Below are 25,647 nucleotides of genomic sequence, written 5' to 3' on the forward strand. Positions count from 1 at the left end.
CACCTTTAGAAAAAGTGTGTTCATTGAGCTGGTTTCGAGGCATGTGATGTGTCTAGGTGATCGTAATGACGCATTTTCCCCCTCGACCCAGAGATCCAGTAGCCACCACCAGCTGGGCCTTGGCAATACCCAGGTCAGACTAGGTGACTCATAATGAAGGCAGACAACCCGGCACGTGCGTGCGTAATGGTATGAAAAAAACACAACACCACTGAAGTGGCAGAGGTCGTACTACTGAACCCTATTAGTGCGATGGAACGACCCTTGAAGACGACGGTACGACCTTTGAGCCCGACGGTACGACCCTTGAGCACGACGGTACGACCCTCGGGCACGACGGTACGACTCTTGAACACGACATTATGACCCTCGAACATGCCGGTGCGACCCTTGAACACGACGGTACGAGCCTTGAGCACGACGGTACGACCCTTGAGCACGACGGTACGACCCTTGAACACGACGGTACGACCTTTGAACACGACGGTACGACCCTCGATCACGACGGTACGACTCCTAGGTATGATGGCTTAACCTACGACCTCATTCCGAAAGAGGTAAAATATGACCAAATGAACTGTAATTGCTATAACCCTTGCGTCAATAAATCAATGAAGTAATTCAATGTAATCAAATTCCTCACGAATATAATCAAGTCTTTCCGACCACTTCATCTTTCCAGTCTCGTCCGAGGACGTGGGTTCGACTCTCTTAGCTCTAGGTCAAGCGTGCTCGAAGGCGCGCACACACACACACACACACACACACACACACACACACACACACACACACACACACGAAACCCACTTGAGTATCATATCCCCAATCCTCTTACTGTAGTGTTTACATGGATGCCACTGACCTCAAACAGCCACAGACCCAATGGGTCCATAACAAGGCTGTTCTTGGGACGGGTAGACGTCAGAGAGTCACTGATTGACGTGGTAGAAGTCAATAATTCTCATTGTGGTAGGAGTGAATAATAATCATTGTGGTAGGAGTCAATAATAATCATTGTGGTAGGAGTCAATAATAATCATTGTGGTAGGAGTCAATAATAATCATTGTGGTAGGAGTACATTTTAGTGTGGTAGGTACCCGACATGGGGTGCGTGACTGAGAAAACATTACCTAAACTACGTTTTAGGGAAGTATACGCTTGTACCGAGAGAGGCCTTCTACCCACAACCCATCCTCTTCAGTGCTCACCGATCGCCTCTGCCATTGAGAAATACCAGTGACAGTTTTGATGCAGGTTTATCCATTCATTATCTTTTTTCCCCCTTTTTTCTCTTCCAGTTTTTCCACATTACATTATCTCAATTCCACTCGTTCCTGCTTCTCTAAAGTGACTCAATCCTGAATGTATATGGAGTTTTATCATTCCTTTTCACGGTTCCTTATGGCCCGTTCAGTTACATGTCATGTACAAGTCTTCAGTACTTCTCTTTGTCTCTTCCTCATGTAACACCGACATGTCTCTCTCAACTCTTACTTGCTGTTTCTCACTTGGATAATTCCTTTTGTGGGAACATAGAAATAAGGGCTGAAGCAACTTTAGTGAAAGTCAGGCAAACTGTTGGAGCATTGGAGCAATTGAGGAAGTTTTACCTGTATAGTATGACCTCGTGGATGTGTTTCTTTGGTAATGATATGGCCCTCAGTATGCTCAAGTTGAAGGCGTTACCAGGTTCCTTAGGAAACATAGAGGTTCAGGTGTGACCAGGTTCTTTAGGAAACATAGACCTGGTGTGACCATATTCCTTACGAAACACAGACCACCACGTGTGACCAGGTTCCTTAGGAAACATAGAGCTCCAGGTGTGTGACCAGGTTCCTTAAGAAACATAGAGCTCCAGGTGTGACCAGGTTCCTTAGGAAACAGAGACCACAAGGTGTGACCCGGTTCATTTAGGAAACATAGACCACCAGGTGTGACCCGGTTCCCTAGGAAACATAGACCACCAGTCACTGTGACCAGATTAGTGAAGAACCTAAGTGCTCGAGGTGTCGCCAGGTTATTAAGGAACTGAGCAATTATTCTTTCTTTCTTGCATCTCTGTGACCACATTACGGCTTGGGTGGTGACACCACTAAGAGGAAGATGTTGGCAAAAAGTAATCAGGTCAGTGGAAAATGATAATTAGATATTGCATTGAGAAAAGTGGCCAACACATTGTTAAAACCTCATGCCGAAGAGAACAGAAGTGACAGGACTGCCCAGAATGATCCATCTAGGGGTATGGCGCGTGGGACGGTGGGTGGAAGGAAGGTTCATGGGAAAGATGATGGAGTGTGAATGCGTCACAGTCAGGTACGCTAACTGGTACACCATGGAAGTCACACACACACACACACACACACACACACACACACATTATATATATATATATATATATATATATATATATATATATATATATATATATATATATATATATATATATATATATACTCAGACATGTATAGATATACATAGTTTCACTATACACGTTCCTGATACGCGATGCTGGCCACACCCTCTTCTGTAAGCCATTGTCGATGAATGAATACAAACGCTTATATATTTCCCCACTCGAATGGCGCATTTCACCTTGACTTTCGACCGGTGTGACGCTTTTTTCTCTCTCTCTTACGATCCACTTCGAGACCGAGAAACGACCTTGCTTTTCTCGTTAAGGTACCAAGCCAGCCACATATGGAGATGAATCGATAAATCAGTTTGGAATGCCGTCTGTGTAAATGTACCCATACGCGTCCGCGGCAGCCGTGTTGACCGTGACGTCACAGACCTAGCGACCGCGGGGGCAACACTTTCCATTTTTCATCCCACGCGCTCTGGGTACTTGGTCGTGGAGGATCCGTTTGCTTGTATAGTAGACATTAGATGTTCGCTTATTTTCATGGCAATAAACAAAAACAAATACGTGAAGTCAGTAAGACTGAATGTATTCAGTTTCTTCAGCACTTCATAGAGATAAAATATGACCTTTAAGCGAGTGGAAATTCAGTGTTCATTGTAGATAGGAAAACAAATGTTTCTTTGTTCCTTATGGCGCCCATGTAATAGCCTCTCGTCTCATTCGTTTGTGCGTCTCGTAGCAGTAGTCGAGTGACAAGTGCCTTCCTTAACCCAAAATCTAAATAATATTAAAGTCTTCCCACCCCGTAAAGTAAATGTATTTTGAAAACTGTGTTCCTGTATTATTTTCGAATTTGCGTCTCCCTTAAAAATGAGACTAAAGTGGTTTACCATTCGCTGACGAGGATTCCACCGAAATTATTATTTTTCTAACCAAGGTACAGATTTTTTTACGTTGTATGTTATCAAAACGTTAAAAATTCTACTTCAGACGTTAGAAAAAAAAGGAAATGTCAAAGGAGAAATATCTAAACACCCCCACATTAACCTATGCACGAAGCGGTGATTGGACGATTAGGGTGTGGAAATATCCTTAATCATCATCTTAACAATTGATCGTGCTGCCAGCAGCTGACCTGCTTGACCCTACTGGCTGCAGAACTTGATTGGCTCACTTATGTTTAGTCGAGTTCATTCGCTTATGTCTTAACGTGGGGCATTGTTAACCAGCAGGGTTAAGTAAGGTGGGATTGTTAACCAGCAGGGTTAAGTAAGAGGGATTGTTAACCAGCAGGGTTAAGTAAGGGGAGGAATTGTTAATCAGCAGGGTTAAGTAAGGAGGTATTGTTAACCAGCAGGGTTAAGTAAGAGGGATATGTTAACCAGCAGGGTTAAGTAAGGGGAGGAATGTTAACCAGCAGGGTTAAGTAAGAGGGATTGTTAACCAGCAGGGTTAAGTAAGAGGGATTGTTAACCAGCAGGGTTAAGTAAGGGGAGGAATTGTTAATCAGCAGGGTTAAGTAAGGAGGTATTGTTAACCAGCAGGGTTAAGTAAGGAGGGATTGTTAACCAGCAGGGTTAAGTAAGGGGAGGGATTGTTAACCAGCAGGGTTAAGTAAAGGGGGGAATGTTAACCAGCAGGGTTAAGTAAGGTGGGATTGTTAACCAGCAGGGTTAAGTAAGGAGGGATTGTTAACCAGCAGGGTTAAGTAAAGGGGGAATGTTAACCAGCAGGGTTAAGTAAGAAGGGATTGTTAACCAGCAGGGTTAAGTAAGGAGGGATTGTTAACCAGCAGGGTTAAGTAAAGGGGGGAATGTTAACCAGCAGGGTTAAGTAAGGTGGGATTGTTAACCAGCAGGGTTAAGTAAGGAGGGATTGTTAACCAGCAGGGTTAAGTAAAGGGGGGAATGTTAACCAGCAGGGTTAAGTAAGGTGGGATTGTTAACCAGCAGGGTTAAGTAAGAGGGATTGTTAACCAGCAGGGTTAAGTAAGGGGAGGGATTGTTAATCAGCAGGGTTAAGTAAGGAGGGATTGCTAACCAGCAGGGTTAAGTAAGGGGAGGGATTGTTAACCAGCAGGGTTAAGTAAGGAGGGATTGTTAACCAGCAGGGTTAAGTAAGGAGGGATTGTTAACCAGCAGGGTTAAGTAAAGGGGGAAATGTTAACCAGCAGGGTTAAGTAAGAAGGGATTGTTAACCAGCAGAGTTAAGTAAGGGGGATTGTTAACCAGCAGGGTTAAGTAAGGAGGGATTGTTAACCAGCAGGGTTAAGTAAGGTGGGATTGTTAACCAGCAGGGTTAAGTAAGGGGGGCATTGTTAACCAGCAGGGTTAAGTAAGGGGGGATTGTTGACCAGCAGGGTTAAGTAAGGTGGGATTGTTAACCAGCAGGGTTAAGTAAGGAGGGATTGTTGACCAGCAGGGTTAAGTAAAGGGGGGAATGTTAACCAGCAGGGTTAAGTAAAGGGGGGATTGTTAACCAGCAGGGTTAAGTAAGGGGGGGATTGTTAACCAGCAGGGTTAAGTAAGGGGGGATTGTTAACCAGCAGGGTTAAGTAAGGGGGGATTGTTAACCAGCAGGGTTAAGTAAGGGGGGATTGTTAACCAGCAGGGTTAAGTAAGGAGGGATTGTTGACCAGCAGGGTTAAGTAAGGTGGGATTGTTAACCAGCAGGGTTAAGTAAGGAGGGATTGTTGACCAGCAGGGTTAAGTAAAGGGGGGAATGTTAACCAGCAGGGTTAAGTAAGGGGGGATTGTTAACCAGCAGGGTTAAGTAAGGGGGGATTGTTAACCAGCAGGGTTAAGTAAGGGGGGATTGTTAACCAGCAGGGTTAAGTAAGAGAGATTGTTAACCAGCAGGGTTAAGTAAGGAGGAATTGTTAATCAGCAGGGTTAAGTAAGGAGGTATTGTTAACCAGCAGGGTTAAGTAAGGAGGTATTGTTAACCAGCAGGGTTAAGTAAGGGGAGGGATTGTTAACCAGCAGAGTTAAGTAAGGGGGATTGTTAACCAGCAGGGTTAAGTAAGGAGGGATTGTTAACCAGCAGGGTTAAGTAAAGGGGGGAATGTTAACCAGCAGAGTTAAGTAAGGGGGGAATGTTAACCAGCAGGGTTAAGTAAGGAGGGATTGTTAACCAGCAGGGTTAAGTAAAGGGGGGAATGTTAACCAGCAGGGTTAAGTAAGGGGGGATTGTTAACCAGTAGCCTGACTTCAGGGTTCAGTAAAATGGCTTCTGAAGTGAGTTGAGTAGCTAGCTGGTGAGCCATCTGGCTGCGTCTTGGAAAAGCCAGATGGCCAGCCAGCTGGTGGGGGGTGAGGTACATTGTAGCCTAGCTGCGCGCGCGCGCACGTCCTTGCATCCACACGGACGGGTGAAGGACAACCTGTCTCGTATAACCGCCCGAGTAACTGTATAATGGCAGGCGTCGCATTCAAAAAATTTCGTCTTTGCAACTCGAAAAAGTTTATTATTTTATATACCACGACATGGAACTACTCCTATAGCTATATTAAATCACTTTATTTTTGGGGTGGAGAATTGGTGAAATACGCCACGTAGACGTGAATGTAAAGTTCCCCTTTTTTTTTTATTTCTAGTAATTCAGTTATTCGTATGCTAAGTTGGAGGTTTAGAAAGGACACAAGCAAGAGAGACACACGTCACCCTCGGCCCAGCGGTGTACGACGCATAGAAATGGCGTCTTATTTTCATTGTGTGGGTCGCATGTCCGCCGCATGCCAATTACGGCCCCAAAAACCGTAGCTTCGCTGGCGACGTATAGGGGAAAATTATGTAAATTCTCCGCAAATGATATAAATCATCGCAAATGATATAAATCATCCGTCACGAGTTTATTTTTTGAGCCATATAGTAAATCGTTGTTAAATAGATTTCAATAACTGATAATGTGTCTTAATATAGACCTTTGTTAACAATACATCGTCTGTAGAATTTATATACGACAAAATATATGTCGTCTGTAGAATTTATATACGACAAAATATATGTAGGTTGCCATCCAGTGGGTGGAGGTCATGGCTCGTAGATACACATCGGCCACGGCAAATGCCGCATGCGGTAGCTTGACTTGCAGGTAAACGAGGTATATAGGCAACACACACACACACACACACACACACACACACACACACAGTTTTGGTTTTCTTCACAATTTGGCTCGTGGACGAAGGAGATTTCCACAATATATATTTCCTATTTCGAAAAACCTTCACTTATGTACAGAGCGCTCCAATATGTCGCTGGGTAATGACACGAAGCTGGGAGGAACATATGGCTGAATAACACGAACAAATATGAATATGATTTGCATGTATCTCTGACGATATCCAAGGATCAAGTTTCCAACCTTTGCCCCTGCCATTACTGTTATCCTGTGTTCGTCCGTTATGATCCTGACGGGTTTAAATTGGACTGAATTTGAAGCACAAGTCGCCAGAAGATTATTGCTTCCTTGTTACGCCTTAAAAGGATTCGAAGCCTCGTCCTTTCATTCAATTTTGAAAATCTCCCCGTAATGGAATAACATTCATACACTCGTATGTATTCAGCGTGCATGAATGACATATTACATTGAAACTGAATAACATATTACATTGAAATTCTTACATGTAAGGGATAGGCATTCAGTTAGAGCACGTATTGTGTAGAAATTCGTAATTATAACGATGGTGACGGCCATAATGATCGTAACAGAAGTTGAACCAGCCAACCAACAATTCTGGTAAAGTATTAAAATTACCGGATACCGTGTGGTAAAATGTTACCATATACCACAAACTGAAAGTTCTACATTTTTTTTTTCTTTTTCTTTCTTAAGTCAGTTGAACAATCAGATAAGACGTCACCAACTGGTGAATAATCATGATCAAAGGTGTAGTAGAGTTTTATGAACCAATCTATTTTTCCACAGTTTACCATCATTTTTTACACTTTGCTAAGCTTAATGTAAAAGTAGATGTGAGTGTTGCTGTAAGAGTCACTTGTGAAATGAATTGTAGATGTGTTTGTGGTGATTTCTGACTTTCCTTCTGCTATCTGATTACTACTAGATTTATCTCGTTTTTCCAACAAAAGAAAAGTTGTTAATAACGATTCGAGTTCAATATCTATCTTGATGTGCGCATGCTCGGCCTCAGGTGACGCATGCGCACTCTCAGGAATATGACTCATTTGGAGGAAATATGGCTCGTGTTTTAATTCACAGTTGCCTATTGAATATTTTCGGATTATCGTCCACATCTCTGTGGTTATTGAAGGTGTACTTTAAATGGGGATATAAAGGTGGTGGTTGTTGGGGTATAGATATGGTTGTAGTTGGAGTTGTACTCACACATGTAGATGCATTTGTTGGAAGAACTTGCATTTGATGTATACAGATATTACTGACAATAACGTGGTTGCGGCTGATGGAACGGCAGGTTCAACAGGGCAGAAATACAGGTTGATTAAACCTGAATGGATAAGATTTTTTGGAAAAAGTTTATAGATAGCTGGGAGGGGACATGGCAGCGTATGGATCTGTTGAAGCGGAAGTGAGTCATAGGACGGGAAGGGGGCGGAGGTCCTGGGAGCAGAGGAATGTATGGAAAGAGAGGTTGTTCGTTATCTAGGAGGGCGAAAATGGGTATATTTGAAGATACAGTATTTTCAAAGATGTTGCAGAGGATGTGCGGAGGAGGGTGGATGTGCTGTAAATCAGATGTTTGAGGACAGTATGTGGTGTGAGGTGGTTTGATCGAGTAAGTAATGAAAGGGTAAGAGAGATGTGTGGTAATAAGGAGAGTGTGGTTGAGAGAGTTGTAGAGGGTGTGTTGAAATGGTTTGAACATCTGGAGAGAATGAGTTGGGAGAGGTTGACGAAGACGATATAAAGGTTAGAGGTGGAGGGGAAATGTATGATATATATATATATATATATATATATATATATATATATATATATATATATATATATATATATATATATATATATATACACACACTCAATACCACAAAGAAACAAAATCTCCCAGTACAATACCATCTTAACATGCTTGCCACTCAGATCTTTGCAACGACATTCAATCCATTTCATCCCAAACACTCCATGATTAAACCACCAACCCTCATGTAGAAATAGATACCTTCTCTATGCCACACACTTTGACAATCTATACTCATCTACCCAACCCCCACCAAACACAGCACTAACAGAGAACACCAAAAATGATCTGAGAAGTACCAGTTAACTACCTTTCTAACTTAGGATCAACCACCACTCCCACACCAACAGAAACTAACACTCCCGAAACATAGGCGAGTTACACTTTCTCGCCTGTGTTGTGGACACCGCCCATCTCTACAATATAACGAACCGATTCATCACATCACATCACAGTGTCTACTCATATCTAGAATGCTGCATCATCTATACTGTAGACGCTCAACGCTGCATTCGCCTCACACAAACAAGTAAACAGCATCACCACACTCGAGGCTTGACCTGTGGTTTTACCCAATGGACATAGCTGGCTTCCTGAGCGCTGCAGAAGCTTATATATATATATATATATATATATATATATATATATATATATATATATATATATATATATATATATATATATATGAATGTAGGTTTGCGGCAGGGGTGTGTGATGTCTCCATGGTTGTTTAATTTGTTTATGGATGGGGTTGTTAGGGAGGTAAATGCAAGAGTTTTGGAAAGAGGGGCGAGTATGAAGTCTGTTGGGGATGAGAGAGCTTGGGAAGTGAGTCAGTTGTTGTTCGCTGATGATACAGCGCTGGTGGCTGATTCATGTGAGAAACTGCAGAAGCTGGTGACTGAGTTTGGAAAAGTGTGTGGAAGAAGAAAGTTAAGAGTAAATGTGAATAAGAGCAAGGTTATTAGGTACAGTAGGGTTGAGGGTCAAGTCAATTGGGAGGTGAGTTTGAATGGAGAAAAACTGGAGGAAGTGAAGTGTTTTAGATATCTGGGAGTGGATCTGGCAGCGGATGGAACCATGGAAGCGGAAGTGGATCATAGGGTGGGGGAGGGGGCGAAAATCCTGGGGGCCTTGAAGAATGTGTGGAAGTCGAGAACATTATCTCGGAAAGCAAAAATGGGTATGTTTGAAGGAATAGTGGTTCCAACAATGCTGTATGGTTGCGAGGCGTGGGCTATGGATAGAGTTGTGCACAGGAGGATGGATGTGCTGGAAATGAGATGTTTGAGGACAATGTGTGGTGTGAGGTGGTTTGATCGAGTGAGTAACGTAAGGGTAAGAGAGATGTGTGGAAATAAAAAGAGCGTGGTTGAGAGAGCAGAAGAGGGTGTTTTGAAGTGGTTTGGGCACATGGAGAGGATGAGTGAGGAAAGATTGACCAAGAGGATATATGTGTCGGAGGTGGAGGGAACAAGGAGAAGAGGGAGACCAAATTGGAGGTGGAAAGATGGAGTGAAAAAGATTTTGTGTGATCGGGGCCTGAACATGCAGGAGGGTGAAAGGAGGGCAAGGAATAGAGTGAATTGGAGCGATGTGGTATACCGGGGCTGACGTGCTGTCAGTGGATTGAATCAAGGCATGTGAAGCGTCTGGGGTAAACCATGGAAAGCTGTGTAGGTATGTATATTTGCGTGTGTGGACGTATGTATATACATGTGTATGGGGGTGGGTTGGGCCATTTCTTTCGTCTGTTTCCTTGCGCTACCTCGCAAACGCGGGAGACAGCGACAAAGTATAAAAAAAAAAAAAAAAAAAAAAAAAAATATATATCATACTGAGAAGGTTAAGAGAAGATTGTTTAAAGGCATCCCAATTTCGTGAAAAGTATAGTATCAAGAACGCATGAAAGTATTACAATTTACTGAAGAGTCTGTGAGAAGGTTGTGAGGAGGTTCACAATATAATGACTACGTTTAGGTTAGGCCCAAGAGTAATTTCACGCCGTTGCAACATCCATATTTTTTTTCTTCTGGGGCTATGAAAAGAATTAAAGTTCCCACGCCGTAGTTTCACAACTGAACTACAAGATTGTGGCAACGAAATATTGGTAACTGGGTTATTTGGGTGAAACATCCAGTAATGGAAGCATAGAGAATATCGCTGAAATAGATACGAATTTAGGGGTAAATTATTTTAATGGGTAGGAATTTAGGGGTGAATTATTTTAATAGGAATTTAGGGGTAAATTATTTCAATGGGTATATATATGTATATATATATATATATATATATATATATATATATATATATATATATATAGATAGATAGATAGATAGATATTACAGCCATGAGAAGGCGGTCATCAAAAAGGCTTTTAAAGTCTTCGATATTCGGCAAGGCTCTTTAGCAATTAATGCAGTTCACACATGTTGAGACTGTGGAAGATGGAGCGAGACAGTGATAAGTCCTCAGACTATTTTCTGACTTTAAAGATGAATATTCATAGACTCATACGTGCATACATACATACATACATGCACGCATGCATACCGATCACGAAGGCCGATGAATCTGAATGCTAACACAGGAACACATGGGAAGGACAGATCACAGTAGACCCCGATGGTCCCACAACGAGGTTAAACTTGATGTCATGACCTAGATGTAGTGGTAGAAAGATGGTGGCAAAACAAAGCGGCACCTTCTCCTACCACCTGTCTCTCCGGCACAACTGCGGCAGGGGGGAAAAGATGAGAAAATATATGAAGTATACGACAATACCGCCATGGATTTATTTTTTTTTTTTTTCTATAGGGAAGTTTAGACTAGAAAGATTTCTTTTCAGTTTAATATCTGCTCTGGGAGATGAGTGATAAATTGGATTTTGTTTTTCTTATTTCTTGCACTGATAACAAATATCAATTAATTTTTTTTCTCAGTTTGGTTTGAAGGTATTTATAGCCTTTGTATTTACCACATCGGGAGGTAGTTTATTCCAATGCTGAACCTGTATACCAGTGGAAAAAAAATCTCTGGCCCACATTGCTGTTACATTTCCTTCCCTTTTTCTTTCGTCATACCATTATTTATTAATGGTCACTGAATCTGTGTCTAAAGTAAATTTTCGTTTGTTACGTTGACTAAATTATGTATTATTTTGAAAACTTTTATCAGATATTTATTTTTCTTTCCACAGTGAATTTAGGTCCTTGAGTCTTTCTCACATTGCTTTTTTTTTTTTCTAGTGGAAGGATGAGTTTGACTGGTCTTCTCTGAATACGTTTTAGTTTTTCCTCTTTTTGTCGGGTTTGGAGAGCGGATTTTAACAGCGTATTTCAAATGAGATCCGACATTACAATGTGTAATCATGTTTTGCTGTATATATATCTGATTACGATTCCAAACATCCTATTGACATTTTTGTATCCACTAGGCTCTCTTGCCAATCACTCTAAAGTTCTTTTCTTCTCTAAATAATATTCTAACAAAGGTTAACCCGAGGATTTTGTGCTTATGATTTCCTTTGTGCATTATTTGGCCTTTGTCAACGTAGAAATCCAATGGTCTCCCATGTACCGGCCCACTCTACGATTTAAATCCCTCCGAAATTTCAAACTAAAGTCAAAGTTAGGCTACTAGAACTGTAGTTCGGAGCAAGTTTACTGTCAAGTCCTTTGAAAATTGGTGTCATTAAGCACTTTCCTTTCCTGTGTTTGATTTGTCGAATATTTCGGTAAAGATTGGGAGAGCTACGAGCTGGCTGGCTTCATTCAGTGGTCGTAATAAAATGTCGTGTGGACTAGTTTATTTGTTCGCGTTAAAGTTGTCCACACATTCATGGCTTTCTATATTTGTAAGGTCCAGTTTTTCCTTATCGGTGACCAGAAATGTTTTATGCCTGTTATGTAACGGAGGAACATTTGTCAGTAAACACCGAGTCGAAATATAACACCACACAAGAGTTTTAAAATGTTGTATGACAGAAGAGAGTTCAAAACATGGGGCCCATCCCCCTGTACAAGACATGTGGCCCCCTTGAGTGTAGAACTCACTCCCCGTACAGTGCAAGACATGGGGCCCCCACGAGTGTAGAACTCCCTCCCCGTACAGTACAAGAAATAGGGCCCCCACGAGTGTAGAACTCCCTCCCCGTACAGTACAAGACATGGGGCCCCCACGAGTGTAGAACTCCCTCCCCGTGCAGTACAAGACAGGGGGCCCCCACGAGTGTAGAACTCCCTCCCTGTACAGTACAAGACATGTGTCCCCCTTGAGTGTAGAACTCCCTCCCCGAACAGTACAAGACGTGGGCTCCCTTGAGTGTAGAACTCCCTCCCCGTACAGTACAAAACATGGGGCCCCCACGAGAGTAGAACTCACTCCCCGTACAAGACATGGGGCCCCCACGAGTGTAGAACTCCTCCGTACAGTACGAGACATAGGGCCCCATGAGTGTAGAACTCCCTCCCCGTACAGTACAAGACATGGGGCCCCCACGAGTGTAGAACCTCCTCCCCGTACAGTACAAGACATGGGGCCCCCACGAGTGTAGAACCTCCTCCCCGTACAGTACAATACAGGGGGCCCCCACGAGTGTAGAACCTCCTCCCCATACAGCGCAAGACATAGGGGGCCACCACGAGTGTAGAACTCCCTCCCCATACAGCGCAAGACATGGGGGCCACCACGAGTGTAGAAATCCTTCCCCGTACAGCACAAGACATGGGGGCCCTACGAGTGTACAACCTCTTTCCCCGTGCAGTACAAGACATAGGGGACCTATGACTGTAGAACTCCCTCCGCGCACAGTACAAATAGGTAATTAACATAACTCGCCTCCCCGAAGGTACTGCATAAAGAGGTAATTACTTAAACCGTTAAGTCCGTTTCTAACAATGTACGTTTCTCGGCAGATTACAGCGGCAAATGCTACGACGCAGAGCGATGCTCGCTGCGTTCTACAGGGGAGAGCTGGACGGTGGACCAGACCTGCGAGCGAGCCACCTGCATCCTTGCTTCCAACGGTACACTGCTGGAGAAGCGCACCAGGTGAGCCCTCTGGCGGCTGGGGGTCTGGACAAGGTACAAAACAGTGGACACTCCTCTCTCTCTCTCTCTCTCATTTTCCTTCTTAAACACTCAACATTCCTCGACTACCTGTATTCCTGCCGTCACATCCTATCCCGTCTCAAGTTAGGGACGTCTACCTTGGAGGCTTAAGTTTGCACCATAGGGAGTGGTTGAACACCTCCCGTACAGATGGTAGAGAGAGGCCGTCACGTTTTCCATTCTTAACGATCCAGAGCAAATTATCACCCACCCCACCCATATTCCTGACTGATGTGACCCTCTCCTAACATTCTGGATCTGTTTTCCTCTTTAATTCTTCGCGCTGAAGCTACACAATATCATCCTCACCATCTGACCCCACACTCGTAGTAAACATATCGAGCTTCGGCACCTTCCCCTCCAACATCCCCCTTTAGAAGTAAACATAGGCACACATGAATAATTCTAACTAGAATAGTATGAGAATTCTTCTTTGCCTTTCCCTGGGGAAATTAGTGTCTCCCCTTTGTTGTTGCTCCTGACTCAGTCAGAAGTATAGCAGAGGCTCTTATTACGGATATAGCAGCATTTATCTGCTCTTCCCCCAAGACGACCAGCTTTTTCATTCCTTGATTCAACTGTTCCCATCCAGCTACCTGTCTGTAATCTGTTGTCCGTGAGGCAAAGCGTTCCTTCTTGCACAGGAAATGCAATAACCTCTCCTCGTCATTCACTGATAGGAATTTCTAGTCTTTGGCTTAAGACGTTTCTAACAACTGCCACTCTACCATCCCTTCACTTCCTCGTTCTGATGGTATCACATATCTTTCCTATTGACAAAGTAACTCTCTTTCGTTCTGGTTTCTCCTCCAAGTCAACCTTTGATGATTCTAACATTCCTTCACCCCCTGATGCTCCTCTTAGTAATCCTATGCCTCTTCCCGTAATCTCTTTTCGAACTGCTGTAAAGCTCTTCTTTCTTTGGACAGAGGCAAATTTATGGACCTGATGGCATCCATCCCTATGTATTGAAAGTGTATTTTCCTGAGCTTTCGCCTTGGCTTACTCGTCTAGTCTGCTTCTGTTCGGAGACCAACCCTATCCCAAAGAAGGATGTCTGTTCTTACCCTTGCAACTATCATCCTGTTGCTTTGATTTCTATTGCCAAAATATTTGAATCCCTCCTCAATTTACCATATACTCAAACATCTTGAATCTCACTGTCCTCTTTGACCACCAAAGCAGCTTCCAGAAAATAAGTTCCATTGGTGACATCCTTTCCTATCTTCCTAAAGTTTGGTCATCATCTCTGAAACGTAATGGGGAATCCTGTGTAGTTGCCCTTGATATATCATAAGTTATTGACGGGATGTGGCATCGAAGTCTCATCTCCAAGCTCCTTTCTTTTAGCTCTCCTCCAATTTGCTCTCTCGTATCAAGTTTCCTCTCTAGTCGAACTATCACCATCAGTATCCTATCTGTTACCCCTCTTCCTCCTGTTTATCAATGCTTTATTTTTTTTTCAGAAAATAGCAAAATACACTCATATGCTGACAACTCAACATTGCATTCCTCCACTTCCTACAGATCTGCTCCATCCTCTTGTCATTTGATCTGCATCTCGTCTTGACTCAATCTCAGTAAACTCAAGATCTGGATGGGGTATCTCAGGTGGACAGACGAAACCTGGTTAAGTTTAATAATGTCAAAACCTGAATATTTTTTCCCCCATCTTTCTCATTTTAAGACCCCCTCACAACTTTCCTATCTCTTTTTTGATGGATATGCAATTTCACCACTTAACACAGTGAACATACTTGTTGTAACTGTAATGCCTGACCTTCATGATGCAGAGAGCTAAGTCTGCCTCAAGGAAACCAGGAGTCTTATTCAAATCCTGTATATACCTGATCTGTCTCACCTTACTCCTACCCAAGAAAACTTAATGATCATTAACTTCATTGAACTGTGTGTGACCAATATGTTTTCCATGATGTTGAGAGTAATCTCGTACAAACAGAAATCTGGTCCAGCCATGAGAAATCCCCTTATTCCCATTCTCAGTAACTTATTCATGGAATACTTTGAGGCTGAGATTCTAATTTCTATCAGTAACCATTTTGAAATTTGGCTTAGATACATTGATGATGTGTGGTCCTTATGGTCATCTTCCCAAGACTATGATGTTTTCTTTAATGAATTAAACGACATCAATTTTGAAATTGAATGGGAACAAGAAGGTAAATCAATGTTCCTTGATTTGATGATAATTGAGAAATCTGATCACTTATCCTTTAAGATCAGGAAGCTTACCAACACTGAGATATACATTCATCATTTTTCAGTACGTGATCATTCTGTAAAATGGTCTGCAGTTATGTCCATGTTTTTCTAAGCATTGTGTATATGTGATCTCATATATCTATAGGATCAATGTATCCATACAAGATGTACTTTTAGGAATTTATGTTATCCTGAGTGGTTTGTGATCAAGGCTTACTGGAAAGCTTAAGAACACATTTTATACATCTAGTAAACAGCAATGTAAAAAAGGATGATAGATCTTAATGTTTAGTGTTGCCCAATTTTCCTAATTTACCTAAAGCATGACAGTTGTTGAAGGACATTGCTGATGATATTGCCCTCAAATAACACCATCAGTAAGACTTTAATTAAAAGGCCAAATTATCGGAAAATTGGAAGAGAAATGTTATTGATGTAATCATTCAGTGCTCAGAGGCGACCACACTAATACTATTGCTAAGAATTGGCAAGACAAATATCACCCTGTACCTTTCATCAGACTATGCTACCTGTTGTATCACTGAATATGTCTTAATTGAAAATATTAATAACTGTAACCTATCCCTAGGTAAATTCAAAATACATCCCATAATCAACCGAATCATTATGAGTGAACTATCAGGAGGAGGTGCCATTGTGAAATGAGTCGAACACATAACTTGCTTATCCAGATCAGCCACTTCACCCACCCCACCTTTCCTAACCTCTGACACCCATCCCAGCTCCCATGAACAGTTGGCCAAGGATATATCAATTTCTGATGTCATGGAATGTCCGTGTGTGTGTGTGTTGTATGGCAAAACTTTATAAATCTTAATGCACCTGGTGAGGTGGATTTCATCCATTGAAAATGTAGCATATCATAAAGTTTCAAGAAACTCTCTGAATCACTGAAGTGCGATTACCTCTTCATATATGTATATATATATTATTTTTTTTAAACTTAGTCGCTGTCTCCCACTTTAGCAAGGCATCACAAGGAAACAGACGAAAGAATGATCCAACCCACACATATACACATGCATATACATAAATGCCCACACATGCACATATACATACCTATACATTTCAATGTATACATACACAACCATATACATATACACACATGTACATATTCATTCTTGCTGCCTTTATCCATTCCCATTGCCACCCCACCACACATGAAACAGCACCCCCTCCCCCCTGCGTGTGTGTGAGATAGTGCTAGGAAAAAGACAACAAAGGCCACATTCGTTCACACTCGGTCTCTAGCTGTCATGTGTAATGCACTGAAACCACAGCTCCCTTTCCACATCCAGGCCCCACAAAACTTTAAGTGGTTTACCACAGGCGCTTCACATGTCCTGGTTCAATCCATTGACAGTACGTCGACCCCAGTATACCATATTGTTCCAATTCACTCTACTCCTTGCATGCCTGTCACCTTCCTGAATGTTCTGGACCTGATCATTCAAAATCTTTTTCACTCCATCCTTCCACCTCCAATTTGGCCTCCCATTTCTCCTCGTTCCCTCCACCTCTGACACACATATCCTCTTTGTCAATCTTACCTCACTCATTCTCTCCATGTGACCAAACCGTTTCAATACACCCTCTTCTGCTCTCTCAATCACACTCTTTTTGTTACCACACATCTCTCTTCCCCTTTCATTACTTACTCGATCAAAACACCGCACACCACATATTGTCCTCAAACATTTCATTTCAAACACATCCACACTCCTCCGCACAACCTTATCTACAGCCCATGCCTCGCAACCATACAACATTGTTGGAACCACTATTCCTTCAAACATACCCATTTTTGCTCTCCAAGATAATGTTCTCGCCTTCCACACATTCTTCAATACTTCCAGAACCTTTGTCCCCTCCCCGACCCTGTGACTCACTTCCACTTCCATGGCTCCATCCGCTGCTAAATCCACTCCCAAATATCTAAAACACTTCACTTCCTCCAGTTTTTCCCCATTCAAACTTACCTTCCAATTCTTGTCCCTCAACCCTACTGAACCTAATAACCTTGCTCTTATTCACATTTACTCTCAGCTTTCTTCTTTCACACACTTTACCAGTCACCAACTTCTGCAGTTTCTCACCCGAATCAGCCACCAGCGCTGTATCATCTGTGAACAACAACTGACTCACTTCCCAAGCCCTCTCAGCCACAACAGACTGCATACTTGCCCCTCTCTCCAAAACTCTTGCATTCGCCTCCCTAACCACCCCATCCATAAACAAATTAAACAACCATAGAGACATCACTCACCCCTGCCACAAACTGACATTCACTGGGAACCAATCACTTTCCTCTCTTCCTACTTGTACACATGCCTTACATCCTTGGTAAAAACTTTTCAATGTCTCTAGCAACTTATCTCCCACACCATATACTCTTAATACCTTCCACAAAGCATCTCTATCAACCCTACCATATGCCTTCTCCAGATCCATAAATGCTACATACAAATCCATCTGTTTTTCTAAGTACTTCTCACATACATTCTACAAAGCAAACACCTGATCCACACATCCTCTACCACTTCTGAATCCACAATGCTATTCCCCAATCTGATGCTCTGTACATGCCTTTACCCTCTCAATCAATACTCTCCCATATAATTTCCTAGGAATACTCAACAAACTTATAACTCTGTAATTTGAACGCTCACCTTTATTCCCTTTACCTTTGCATATATATATATATATATATATTTTTTTTCTTTTTTTTTTTGGCGCTGTCTCCCGCGTTTGCGAGGTAGCACTAGGAAACAGACGAAAGAAATGGCCCAACCCACCCCCATACACATGTATATACATACGTCCACACACGCAAATATACATACCTACACAGCTTTCCGTGGTTTACCCCAGACGCTTCACATGCCCTGATTCACTCCACTGACAGCGCGTCAACCCCGGTATACCACATCGATCCAATTCACTCTATTCCTTGCCCTCCTGTCACCCTCCTGCATGTTCAGGCCCCGATCACACAAAATCTTTTTCACTCCATCTTTCCATCTCCACTTTGGTCTCCCACTTCTCCTCGTTCCCTCCACCTCCGACACATATATCCTCTTGGTCAATCTTTCCTCACTCATTCTCTCCATGTGGCCAAACCATTTCAAAACACCCTCTTCTGCTCTCTCAACCACGCTCTTTTTATTTCCACACATCTCTCTTACCCTTACATTACTTACTCGATCAAACCACCTCACACCACACATTGTCCTCAAACATCTCATTTCCAGCTCATCCATCCTCCTGCGCACAACTCTATCCATAGCCCACGCCTCGCAACCATACAACATTGTTGGAACCACTATTCCTTCAAACATACCCATTTTTCCTTTCCGAGATAATGTTCTCGACTTCCACACATTCTTCAAGGCTCCCAGGATTTTCGCCCCCTCCCCCACCCTATGATTCACTTCCGCTTCCATAGTTCCATCCGCTGCCAGATCCACTCCCAGATATCTAAAACACTTTACTTCCTCCAGTTTTTCTCCATTCAAACTTACCTCCCAATTGACTTGACCCTCAACCCTACTGTACCTAATAACCTTGCTCTTATTCACATTTACTCTTAACTTTCTTCTTTCACACACTTTACCAAACTCAGTCACCAGCTTCTGCAGTTTCTCACATGAATCAGCCACCAGCGCTGTATCATCAGCGAACAACAACTGACTCACTTCCCAAGCTCTCTCATCCCCAACAGACTTCATACTTGCCCCTCTTTCCAAAACTCTTGCATTCACCTCCCTAACAACCCCATCCATAAACAAATTAAACAACCATGGAGACATCACACACCCCTGCCGCAAACCTATATTCACTGAGAACCATATCACTTTTTCTTCTTTTTTTTTCATACTCTTCGCCATATCCCACATTAGTGAGGTAGCTTAAAGAACAGAGGACTGAGCCTTTGAAGGAAATCCTCACTTGCCCCCTTCTCTGTTCCTTCTCTCGGAAGATTAGAAATGAGAGGGGAGGATTTCCAGCCCCCCACTCCCTCCCCTTTTAGTCGCCTTCTACGACACGCAGGAATAATATATATATATATATATATATATATATATATATATATATATATATATATATATATATATATATATTATCCCTGGGGATAGGGGAGAAAGAATGCTTCTCACATATTCCCTGCGTGTCGTGGAAGGCGACTAAAAGGGAAGGGAGCGGGGGGCTGGAAATACTCCCCTCTCGTTTTTAATTTTCCAAAAGAAGGAACAGAGAAGGGGGCCAAGTGAGGATATTCCCTCAAAGGCTCAGTCCTCTGTTCTTAACGCTACCTCGCTAACGCGGGAAATGGCAAATAGTATGAAAAAAAAATATTTATATATATATATATATATATATATTTTTTTTTTTTTTTTTTTTTTTTTATACTTTGTCGCTGTCTCCCGCGTTTGCGAGGTAGCGCAAGGAAACAGACGAAAGAAATGGCCCAACCCCCCCCCATACACATGTACATACACACGTCCACACACGCAAATATACATACCTACACAGCTTTCCATGGTTTACCCCAGACGCTTCACATGCCTTGATTCAATCCACTGACAGCACGTCAACCCCTGTATACCACATCGCTCCAATTCACTCTATTCCTTGCCCTCCTTTCACCCTCCTGCATGTTCAGGCCCCGATCACACAAAATCCTTTTCACTCCATCTTTCCACCTCCAATTTGGTCTCCCTCTTCTCCTCGTTCCCTCCACCTCCGACACATATATCCTCTTGGTCAATCTTTCCTCACTCATTCTCTCCATGTGCCCAAACCATTTCAAAACACCCTCTTCTGCTCTCTCAACCACGCTCTTTTTATTTCCACACATCTCTCTTACCCTTACGTTACTTACTCGATCAAACCACCTCACACCACACATTGTCCTCAAACATCTCATTTCCAGCACATCCATCCTCCTACGCACAACTCTATCCATAGCCCACGCCTCGCAACCATACAACATTGTTGGAACTACTATTCCTTCAAACATACCCATTTTTGCTTTCCGGGATAATGTTCTCGACTTCCACACATTTTTCAAGGCTCCCAAAATTTTCGCCCCCTCCCCCACCCTATGATCCACTTCCGCTTCCATGGTTCCATCCGCTGACAGATCCACTCCCAGATATCTAAAACACTTCACTTCCTCCAGCCTCTCACCATTCAAACTCACCTCCCAATTGACTTGACCCTCAACCCTACTGTACCTAATAACCTTGCTCTTATTGACATTTACTCTTAACTTTCTTCTTCCACACACTTTACCAAACTCCGTCACCAGCTTCTGCTTCTGGATTTGTATGTAGCATTTATGGATCTGGAGAAGGCATATGATAGAGTTGATAGAGATGCTCTGTGGAAGGTATTAAGAATATATGGTGTGGGAGGAAAGTTGTTAGAAGCAGTGAAAAGTTTTTATCGAGGATGTAAGGCATGTGTACGTGTAGGAAGAGAGGAAAGTGATTGGTTCTCAGTGAATGTAGGTTTGCGGCAGGGGTGTGTGATGTCTCCATGGTTGTTTAATTTGTTTATGGATGGGGTTGTTAGGGAGGTAAATGCAAGAGTTTTGGAAAGAGGGGCAAGTATGAAGTCTGTTGGGGATGAGAGAGCTTGGGAAGTGAGTCAGTTGTTGTTCGCTGATGATACAGCGCTGGTGGCGGATTCATGTGAGAAACTGCAGAAGATATATATATATATATATATATATATATATATATATATATATATATATATATATATTTTTTTTTTTCATACTATTCGCCATTTCCCGCGATAGCGAGGTAGCGTTAAGAACAGAGGACTGGGCCTTTGAGGGAATACCCTCACCTGGCCCCCTTCTCTGTTCCTTCTTCCCCGCTCCCTTCCCTTTTAGTCGCCTTCTACGACACGCAGGGAATACGTGGGAAGTATTCTTTCTCCCCTATCACCAGGGATACCCTATCCCCAGGGATAGGGTATCCCTATATATATATATATATATATATATGTATATATACATATATATATATATATATATATATATATATATATATGTATATATATATATATATATATATATATATATATATATATAGGTATATATATATATATATATATATATATGTATATATATTTTTGCTTTGTCGCTGTCTCCCGCATTTGCGAGGTAGCGCTAGGAAACAGAAGAAAGAAATGGCCCAACCCACCCCCATACACATGTATATACATACGTCCACACACGCAAATATACATACCTACACAGCTTTCCATGGTTCACCCCAGACGCTTCACATGCCCTGATTCAATCCACTGACAGCACGTCAACCCCAGTATACCACATCGATACAATTCACTCTATTCCTTGCCCTCCTTTCACCCTCCTGCATGTTCAGGCCCCGATCACACAAAATCTTTTTCACTCCATCTTTCCACCTCCAATTTGGTCTCCCACTTCTCCTTGTTCCCTCCACCTCCGACACATATATCCTCTTGGTCAATCTTTCCTCACTCATTCTCTCCTTGTGCCCAAACCATTTCAAAACACCCTCTTCTGCTCTCTCAACCACGCTCTTTTTATTTCCACACATCTCTCTTACCCTTACGTTACTTACTCGATCAAACCACCTCACACCACCCATTGTCCTCAAACATCTCATTTCCAGCACATCCATCGTCCTGCACACAACTCTATCCATAGCCCATGCCTCGCAACCATACAACATTGTTGGAACCACTATTCCTTCAAACATACCCATTTTTGCTTTCCGAGATAATGTTCTCGACTTCCACACATTCTTCAAGGCTCCCAGGATTTTCGCCCCCTCCCCCACCCTATGATCCACTTCCGCTTCCATGGTTCCATCTGCTGCCAGATCCACTCCCAGATATCTAAAACACTTTACTTCCTCCAGTTTTTCTCCATTCAAACTTACCTCCCAATTGACTTGACCCTCAACCCTACTGTACCTAATTACCTTGCTCTTATTCACATTTACTCTCTTAACTTTCTTCTTTCACACACTTTACCAAACTCAGTCACCAGCTTCTGCAGTTTCTCACATGAATCAGCCACCAGCGCTGTATCATCAGCGAACAACAACTGACTCACTTCCCAAGCTCTCTCATCCCCAACCGACTTCATACTTGCCCCTCTTTCCAAAACTCTTGCATTCACCTCCCTAACAACCCCATCCATAAACAAATTAAACAACCATGGAGACATCACACACCCCTGCTTTAAACCTACATTCGCTGAGAACCAATCACTTTCCTCTCTTCCTACACGTACACATGCCTTACATCCTCGATAAAAACTTTTCACTGCTTCTAACAACTTGCCTCCCACACCATATATTCTTAATACCTTCCACAGAGCATCTCTATCAACTCTATCATATGCCTTCTCCAGATCCATAAATGCTACATACAAATCCATTTGCTTTTCTAAGTACTTCTCACATACATTCTTCAAAGCAAACACCTGATCCACACATCCTCTACCACTTCTGAAACCACACTGCTCTTCCCCAATCTGATGCTCTGTACATGCCTTCACCCTCTCAATCAATACCCTCCTATATAATTTACCAGGAATACTCAACAAACTTATACCTCTGTAATTTGAGCACTCACTCTTATCCCCTTTGCCTTTGTACAATGGCACTATGCACGCATTCCGCCAATCCTCAGGCACCTTTCCATGAGTCATACATACATTAAATAACCTTACCAACCAGTCAATAATACAGTCACCCCCTTTTTTAATAAATTCCACTGCAATACCATCCAAACCTTCTGCCTTGCCGGCTTTCATCTTCCGCAAGATATATATGTGAATGTAGGTTTGCGGCAGGGGTGTGTGATGTCTCCATGGTTGTTTAATTTGTTTATGGATGGGGTTGTTAGGGAGGTGAATGCAAGAGTTTTGGAAAGAGGGGCAAGTATGAAGTCGGTTGGGGATGAGAGAGCTTGGGAAGTGAGTCAGTTGTTGTTCGCTGATGATACAGCGCTGGTGGCTGATTCATGTGAGAAACTGCAGAAGCTGGTGACTGAGTTTGGTAAAGTGTGTGAAAGAAGAAAGTTAAGAGAGTAAATGTGAATAAGAGCAAGGTAATTAGGTACAGTAGGGTTGAGGGTCAAGTCAATTGGGAGGTAAGTTTGAATGGAGAAAAACTGGAGGAAGTAAAGTGTTTTAGATATCTGGGAGTGGATCTGGCAGCAGATGGAACCATGGAAGCGGAAGTGGATCATAGGGTGGGGGAGGGGGCAAAAATCCTGGGAGCCTTGAAGAATGTGTGGAAGTCGAGAACATTATCTCGGAAAACAAAAATGGGTATGTTTGAAGGAATAGTGGTTCCAACAATGTTGTATGGTTGCGAGGCGTGGGCTATGGATAGAGTTGTGCGCAGGAGGATGGATGTGCTGGAAATGAGATGTTTGAGGACAATGTGTGGTGTGAGGTGGTTTGATCGAGTGAGTAACGTAAGGGTAAGAGAGATGTGTGGAAATAAAAAGAGCGTGGTTGAGAGAGCAGAAGAGGGTGTTTTGAAGTGGTTTGGGCACATGGAGAGAATGAGTGAGGAAAGATTGACCAAGAGGATATATGTGTCGGAGGTGGAGGGAACGAGGAGAAGAGGGAGACCAAATTGGAGGTGGAAAGATGGAGTGAAAAAGATTTTGTGTGATCGGGGCCTGAACATGCAGGAGGGTGAAAGGAGGGCAAGGAATAGAGTGAATTGGAGCGATGTGGTATACCGGGGTTGACGTGCTGTCAGTGGATTGAATCAAGGCATGTGAAGCGTCTGGGGTAAACCATGGAAAGCTGTGTAGGTATGTATATTTGCGTGTGTGGACGTATGTATATACATGTGTATGGGGGGGGGTTGGGCCATTTCTTTCGTCTGTTTCCTTGCGCTACCTCGCAAACGCGGGAGACAGCGACAAAGTATAATAAATATAAAAATTTTTTTTTTTTTTTTTTTATATATATATATTTATCTAAATATTCATCATTTATTTTGCTTTGTCGCTGTCTCCCGTGTTAGTGAGGTAGCGCAAGGAAACAGACGAAAGAATGGCCCAACCCACCCACATACACATGTATATACATACACATCCACACACGCATATATACATACCTATACATCTCAACATATACATATATACACACACACAGATATATACATATATACACATGTACTTAATTCATACTGGCTGCCTTTATTTATTCCCATCGACACCTCGCCACACATGAAATATCAACCCCCTCCCCCTTCATGTGTGCAAGGTAGCGCTAGGAAAAGACAACAAAGGCCACATTCGTTCACACTCAGTCTCTAGCTGTCATGTTTTTTGACCAGCCCCTCAAGGAGGTTGAACAGCTGGGTTAACTGCAGACCGACTGCCTTGGCCAGGTTTCGAACTTATGTGGGCTCGACCCTTGATAGCCCATGCATGCTTAAAGGTCAGCAACGTTGATATATATGTGCAATGCAGTGAAACCACAACTCCCTATCCACAACCAGGTCCCACAGACCTTTCTTTGGTTTCCCCCAGCTGCTTCACATGCCCTGGTTCTGTCCATTGACAGTACCTTGCCATGTAAACCACATCGCTCAGTTTCACTGTCCTGTTAACGTCTCTCGCCCTCCTGCACGCACTCGGAATGTTTCACTCCATCCCTCCATCTCCGATTTGATCTCGCCCTTTTCCTTATCCACTCCAATTCAGACACATAAATCCCCTAAGTCAACCTTTCATCATTCATTCTCTTCTTATGTCCAAACCATTTCGGTCCTCTCAAACACTCCTACCCTTTTATTAACCACTCTATCAAACCAACTCGCATAACATAATGTCCTCAAGCATTCATTTCCTAGGCATCCACCCTCTCCACCTCCTTATGTATATATAGTCTTTGTCACACTTCCATAGAACAATGTTCAGACTACTAGACAGGTTTTAAGCAGACCCAGTTT

At 42.7% G+C, this 25,647-nt stretch overlaps 1 protein-coding gene across 3 annotated transcripts in view; it reads left to right on the plus strand.

Annotated features, from left to right (window-relative positions):
• Positions 1-25,647, plus strand: part of LOC139751113 (U-scoloptoxin(16)-Cw1a-like) — a 178,734-nt gene that overhangs the window by 150,175 nt on the left and 2,912 nt on the right. For all 3 annotated transcript variants that reach the window (XM_071666218.1, XM_071666229.1, XM_071666222.1), the window contains one exon: positions 13,222-13,357. In XM_071666218.1, coding sequence (XP_071522319.1) covers positions 13,222-13,357 — 136 coding nt within the window. The remainder of the gene's footprint in view (positions 1-13,221; positions 13,358-25,647) is intronic.

The sequence above is a fragment of the Panulirus ornatus genome, chromosome 1 (assembly GCF_036320965.1).
Source record: "Panulirus ornatus isolate Po-2019 chromosome 1, ASM3632096v1, whole genome shotgun sequence".
NCBI classification, from domain to species: Eukaryota; Metazoa; Arthropoda; class Malacostraca; order Decapoda; family Palinuridae; genus Panulirus; species Panulirus ornatus.